The sequence below is a fragment of the Cavia porcellus genome, unplaced genomic scaffold (genome assembly GCF_034190915.1).
Source record: "Cavia porcellus strain 051 isolate PalLab524CR breed Dunkin Hartley unplaced genomic scaffold, mCavPor4.1 scaffold_14, whole genome shotgun sequence".
Lineage (NCBI taxonomy): Eukaryota > Metazoa > Chordata > Mammalia > Rodentia > Caviidae > Cavia > Cavia porcellus.
Genome location: NW_026947497.1, coordinates 61,067,732 through 61,074,310, shown reverse-complemented (window position 1 = coordinate 61,074,310; position 6,579 = coordinate 61,067,732). Strand labels below are relative to the sequence as shown.

Below are 6,579 nucleotides of genomic sequence, written 5' to 3'. Positions count from 1 at the left end.
TTGCATCTATTTTCCTGCGAATGACTGTATATGTACTCTATATACATAAACTCATTTTCGTTAACCATTCATCTGTTGATGGGCATTTGGGCTGTTTTCAAGATTTAACTACAAATGGTGCTGCTATAAACACGGATGTGCTTACATCACTGTGGCGCGATGCTTGTAACACTTTCGGGAGGCCAGAAAACTGTCTGAAAAGTGCCCTGGGTGTGTGTGAGGAGGTTTGGAAGTCGGTGCGCAGGGTCCCACGGAGGCGAAGAAGGCGCTGGCTCTGACGCGTGCAGGACGGGAAATTTAGCGTGTGGGGCTCCCCTTCTGCACAGCCTGCTCTTCTCCGAACCGTGAAGACCCCAAGGTGCCCCCGCCGCCCGCGCGCACCCGAGCTCGTGCCAGGGGCCCGAGAAAAGGAGTGATAGAGGAAATGGGGGGACCGACGGGGACGAGATCCCCAGCACCCCAACCCTGCCTCCTGCCAAGTCCTCTCAATCTGCATCCAGGTATTGTCTACCTTTATCATTCCTATTTCCGGTAGGTGGGCCGTAAGAACAGCCAATCAGCGGCCTGATTACCTTCCGGTGTTCTGCGCGCTACCATGGAGACGGGCCAGGCGAGTCCAAACGCGGAGGGGGGCTCGGCCTGCCATGCTGACGTGAGTCCCGGCTACCACCACCAATTCCCGCCCAGTCCTGGCCAGTGGGCTCACCCAGGACGGGTCCTGCCTACTGACTTCCGGCCAATGAGAGCCCGCGCTCTTTTGGCGTCGCGCGCTGCCCGGGAGACAGGCGGCGAGTCCAGTGCTGAGGGTGCGGCCCAGTAGGTGCGTGGCGGCTGTGGAGTCCGCGCGCGGGACGCCAGGTTCCCACTGTGGCCCTCACCCATGCCCAGGGCCCGGCTTGGCTTCGTGGCCTCTGAGGCCCCACCGGGACAGGCTGCTGAGCGGGCTTCGCGCGCGGTGTCCCCCTGGGCTCAGGAGTCCCCCAAGTCCGAGGTTCGGTTCTGACCGAACCCGACGTGCTGCGGGCCGTGAACGCGCTGTGCCCCGCGCCCAGCCCGACTGGGACCGCGCAGCCCGCTCTGCGCGAAGGTGGGGAGTCCGGCCTGAGGGATGGCGCAGGGCGGCCTCCGCCCTGATGAGACCGCTGGTTGCGGTGCGGCCCCGGCGCTCGGGTTAGGTTTTCCGCGTCTGGGCTGCGGCTTCAGGATGCACACCTGCGAAGGCTTTCGTGGGGGCAAGTTTCGGCCAAGCGAAGAAAGTTCCCGCCACGTCTTTATTTGCGCTGGCTGCACAGATGAGCGGGTTTTATTTTGGCAGATTTGTGCGTGGAGCTGACACGCAGCAGCTTTCACGTTTTGGGCCGAGTGCATTGTAGCTTAAGCCTGCCAGAGCCCCACTACCTCTCTTTAGTCTCTTGTCTATAGCCTTCCTTCCATTTTATTACCATCGTTTCTAGATTCCAGATAATTTGGGAGAACATGAGATATTTGTGATCTGGTTTATTTTACTGTACATGCTGATTTTGAGATCCTTGTATGTTTTTGGCAAATGACCGCATTTCGTTGTTTAAAAAGGAATTTTTTTTTTGTCTTTGTTATTGTTATCGGTACCGAGGATCAAACTCATGACCACCTACTTGCAAGGCAGGTGCTTATGCCGCTGAGCTAAATCCCCAGCCCCTTTGGTTTGTTTTTTGAGATGGGCTCACTATGTAGTTCAGGCTGGCCTCAAAGCAGTGTAGATCCTCTTGCCTCAGCCTCTCGAGTGCTGGGATTACTGAGGTGATCTTTTAATGGAACCCAGCGCTTTACATTTAGTTATGCTGCTTTCTTGCTTTAACAGCAGAGTCGAGTCATTGGAACAGGAATTATAAAGCCTTTTTTTCCCACATAAAGTGAGGTTTCTTATTTGAGGTGCAGTGTATTGCCCTTTAAATTAAAAAAAAAAATCTATGGAGATTTACCGCGTAAGGATTTTTTGTTCGTTTGTTTGCTAATTTGTTTATTTGAGACAGTCTGGCTATGAAGTTCAGGCTGGCCTTAAACTCACTATGTAGCCCCAGCTAGCCTTAAGCTCATGGCGATCCTCTTGCCTCAGCCTCCTGAATCCTGGGATTACAGGTGTGCACCAGCATGTTCGGCTCATGGCAAATATATAGCAGTAGTGTTACCTTCAGTTGCACTATTCTGTACTGGAACTTCTCATCTTGCAGAGCTGATCTATATGGGTGAAATCACCTGCTGCCCCCTCCCCCTGGCAATCACCACTTGAGTGTCACTGTCCCGGCCCTGTTGTGTAAGTGGTCTCATGTAAGTAGTGCCTGGCTGACCCTGCTTCCTAGGGCTCCTCCACTCTGCTGTCTGGAAAGTCCTGCCTTTTTAATGCTTCACTGAGCCCGCTGGGGGATTGGTAAAGCCCACTTCTGGGGTGTGTGGGCGGGCCTTGGAGGTGTGGCCTCGAGTGTCTGTGTCTGTCCCCACTGCTTCTCTCATACTGTCCCCGGCTCTGCTCCTTGGACACCACAAACTTAGCTGCTCTTCTCTGCCATTCCGTCCACCATGTTTGTGCCAGCCAACCTCAGACTGAATTCTCCGAGCACTTGTGCCACATAAACCCCTCCTTTCCCTCTGAGTGGTGGGCAGTTTGACCCAGTAATGGGAAAGCTAGTACTCCACTGTGTGTACACACATACTGCATTCGTGCATATGTATATATGTATAAATATATTGTATATAAATACATTGCATATAAATATGTATCACTGTTTTCTGGAGTTGTGTCCCTAGTCCTTTTTATCTCGTCGTTTTTAAAATCTTGAGATAGTGTCCCTGAGTTGCCCAGGCTGAATTTGAACTTTGGGTCCTCTTGCCTCAGTCTCCCAGAGTGCTGGGATTATGACCTCAGGCTTTCCTTTTAGTTTTCTGAGTCGCACCATTTGCAGTAGTGGTGTGCACCCCTAGTTTGTCTCTGACTCTGCTGTTTGTGGTTCTGTGCATTCGTGGTCATCCTGGCTCCCATGGTGTGTGAGCCTGTGATACCTCATGGGTTTGACCTGCCTTTCCCAGAGATTAGTGATGTGGAGCATTTTGTCACAGGTTGTTGATAGTTGAGTCATCTTGTTGGAGAAAGGTGGATTCAGCGTGAAGTTCCTGTTGAGTTGCAGGACTGTGTTACGTGTTCCAGATGTCAGGCGTCCCGAGCCACGTGGCTGTGAGTTCTCTGTCCTAACTCAGGACAGAGGCTGGTGGACTTCTCTGTGCGCAATAAATGTTTCAGTGGCTGGTGGACCCTTCAGGCTCTGTGGTGGCTGCAGGGTCTGTCACTGTGTGGGAAAGCAGAGAGCGAGCTGCGCGCTCTGTTCTCTGACCCTGAATGACACAGCTCTGCGTCAGGCGTGATGGGAGCTGGGCCGTGTCCTGGGTGCCACTGTGTTGCTAGCCCCTGACTCAGGGTGCACTGGGGTCGCCTCTGTTCCTGTGGGTCACGTGCAGATCCTGTTGCACCACGAGTGTCTCTGAGGCATTTCTGCACGCGTGGTTCTGTTTGCTTCTCACAGGTGGTGGCCTGTAGGTGGGGCACACACCGACCCCGTGCACATTTTATTTCTTTTAAAATTTAATTTAAAGACAGAATGAAAACAAAATTTCAAAACAAGGAGAGTCATAATGATTAATACATTGCATATTGTTATCTTTACCTTAATCACTCAGAGTACAAGATATAGGCATTTAATTATCCAAACAGTATCAACATAAACCTTTCTTTTCAATGAACTAAGAGAAATTAGTATATCTAAACTACCTTGAGTACGTGTATATATGTGGGTTTTTTTTTTTTTTTTGGTTTTTCCTTCCTTTTTTTCTCCTTTCCCTCATCCCAATTTCTCTTTTGTTTTAAACTGTTTCTTATCATTTCACAATATTTGTTGTACATTTTGGATCTTACTCTTTGAGCTTCTCACACTAGGGAGACAATATAGTATTCACACATGAGAGTCTGGTTTATTTCACTCGAGTATAGTCCATTTTGCCTGTAAAAGCCTGGAGCTTATCCCTTTTATAGCTGAGTAGTACGCCACTGTATAAAAAGACCACATTGTTTTTATCCATTCCTCAGACATGGGCATTTGGGTTGTTTCCAAGATTTAGCTATTACAAATTGTGCTGCTATAAACATGGGTGCACATAATATTGTTGTAGTATGATGTTTTAAATGCTCTTGGGGAGATAGCCAGAAGGGGAATAGCTGAGTCAAATGGAACCTCCAGTCCTAGTTTTTTGAGGAATCCCCACACTGATTGCCACAGTCAGTACATTTTCTGTTGTGCTAGGTTTCCATTGTGAAAGAGAAATCAAGAAAAATAACAAAGTAGAGAAGGTCTCATTCATTCTCCGAGTTTGTTACTTGTCAAAATAGCTGTTTTCAGTTTAAGATCTTGTTGGTAGAAAGTTAAACATTGCTTCTTTTATTTATATTTTCTTTATAAAAATGGGTAGGTTTTATGGATTTGTAGCATTTTTAGGTTTATTCCGCTTTGAAGTATCCTGGGCTAAGCAGTTTATGCTCACGGATCACGGAGCTGACTTCCTGTGCCTCTGTTTACCTGTAGAGCCATTTGGTCATGTGTGAGTGACTGGTCCTAGATGGAGAACTTTATCCTGTATGAGGAGATCGGCAGAGGAAGCAAGACTGTCGTCTACAAGGGACGGCGGAAAGGCACAATCAACTTCGTGGCCATTCTTTGTACCGAGAAGTGCAAGAGGCCCGAGATAACCAACTGGGTGAGTGGAATGTGTTCCTCTTTGGGGACTGACAGCTGTCAGGACCAGGGCAGAGGTGGCAGGAGACAGGAACCACAGCAGTCTCTGTGTCACCTGCCACGTTTTCAGGCCGCAGCGAGTGCCCCTCTGTCTCCTGCACTGCCACTGGGTAAGTGATTGGCGGGTCCAGGCAGTCCCTCTGGAGGGTATTTTGGGTACAAGGGGAACTGGTAGATGCCTGCTTGGACTGGTGTATGACTGTGTGGTTTTCCAGAAGGGCGCTGGGCAAGGGCTTAGCTCGGAGTGGCTGTGTCACTGTTCGCCTGGTGCCGCTTGGGCCATGCTTAGCTTTCAAACAGCATTGGGCATGGGAGTGTACGATCTTAAGGCTGTGTGGGGCTGCTGGGGAATGCGGAAGCTGCAGGCTTGGGATGCTTTCCTGCGGTGCCAGGCTCAGGCACAGGTGTTGCTTTTCTAGGGTGAGGATGCCAGGAACCTGAACGGCAGGTGCTATCCAGTATGGGGGTCCAAGGGACTAACCCTGGGCAGACTGGAGAGGAGAATCCAGGCTTCATTCTTTTGGAGGGGAAGTAGGAGTACTCAGGCAAAGCAGGCTGGATGATTTGCTGTGACGGTCCACAGAGAGACCTGTGTGACATAGTAGGGTGCAGTCGTGTGTGCCCAGCACTCTGGGAGGCTGAGGCAGGAGGAACATAAATTTGAGCCCAGCCCTGGCATCTTGGTGAGACCCTGTTTCAAAATAAAAGATGATAAAAAGGGCAAAGGATGTCACTCAGTGCAGAGGCCCTGAGTTCCGTCCCTGGTCTCTCAGGCAGCAAGACTGTGACCTTTGATGTCACGTTAGTGTCACCGTGTTTCTAAGCCCCTTAGGTCTGCTCAGCTCCCCTTGGGTCAGGTCTCCCTGAGTACCGCAGCTCCCACCTGGCATCTCCTGGGCGTGGCTTCCTGGGCTCACCTTCCAGCCCCACACCTGCCGGGCAAGCCACGCACACAGCCTCTGCGCTCCCAGGGTCCACACGGCCAGGGCTCTGTCCCACTCCAACTGTTGTACCTGGGAGGTGCTGCAGATGTCATGGGCCAGGTCTGAGCCTGCAGATGACACCTGCTGCTGTGAGGGATGCTGGTTGGTAAAGGCCTGTGTCACTTCCTGCCGTGGTTCTGTCCCCGAGTCTGGCTCTGGGCTGGGGCTGCAATCCAGCGTGAAGAGCCGGGGTTCAGTAATAGGCCAAAAATAAAACAAACCAGGGCTTTGGGTTCCAAATATGAAGGTAAGCTAGGTTGTGATGCTTGGCAGGTTAGGTGCTTTTAAATATATATACATATATTTAAAATATATATATACATATATTTTGATACAGGGTCTTGCTATGTTGTCCAGGCTGGACTTGAACTCACCATGTTGCCTGAGCTGGCCTCGAACTCTAGTGATCCTCCTGTCTCAGTCTTCTGAGTGCTGGGATCTCAGGCAAGCGCCACCACACGGCTTTATCTTTTTGAGATGGTGTCTGGCTGTGTCACTAAGTTGCCCAGCCCGGCAGCTACATATGTTCAGCCTGTGATGTGCTTTGTGGGTGTAACTACGCCATAAATCAGGAGCACCTGTAGTTTCACCATCCACAGCAGCTGTTCAGGGAGTCCCTCCTGAGCATTTACTAGGAACAGTTCATATTCGTACAAACGTGTTTGAACCCAGGCCTTGTGCATAAAGCAGGTTCTCTACTGCAGAGCTGTACCTCCAGCTCAGACACGTGTCGTATGATTGATTGTGCGTTGACAGTGTTTTCCCGTGTGATCAGCCTC

General features: G+C 50.5%; 1 protein-coding gene across 8 annotated transcripts in view; it reads left to right on the top strand.

The window, feature by feature from the left end:
- The first annotated feature begins 669 nt into the window (after nt 1–669).
- Nucleotides 670–6,579, top strand: part of Ulk4 (unc-51 like kinase 4) — a 330,250-nt gene continuing 324,340 nt past the window's right edge. For 4 of the 8 annotated variants that reach the window (XM_063260957.1, XM_013160183.3, XM_063260958.1 and 1 more), the window contains exons 1-2: nt 671–820; nt 4,608–4,779. In XM_063260957.1, the coding sequence (XP_063117027.1) occupies nt 4,642–4,779 (138 nt within the window). In that variant the 5' untranslated portion in view covers nt 671–820; nt 4,608–4,641. Of the gene's footprint in view, nt 1,088–4,607; nt 4,780–6,579 lie in introns of all 8 variants that reach the window. The other 4 variants (XM_063260959.1, XM_063260960.1, XM_063260956.1 and 1 more) reach the window with 3 other exon arrangements.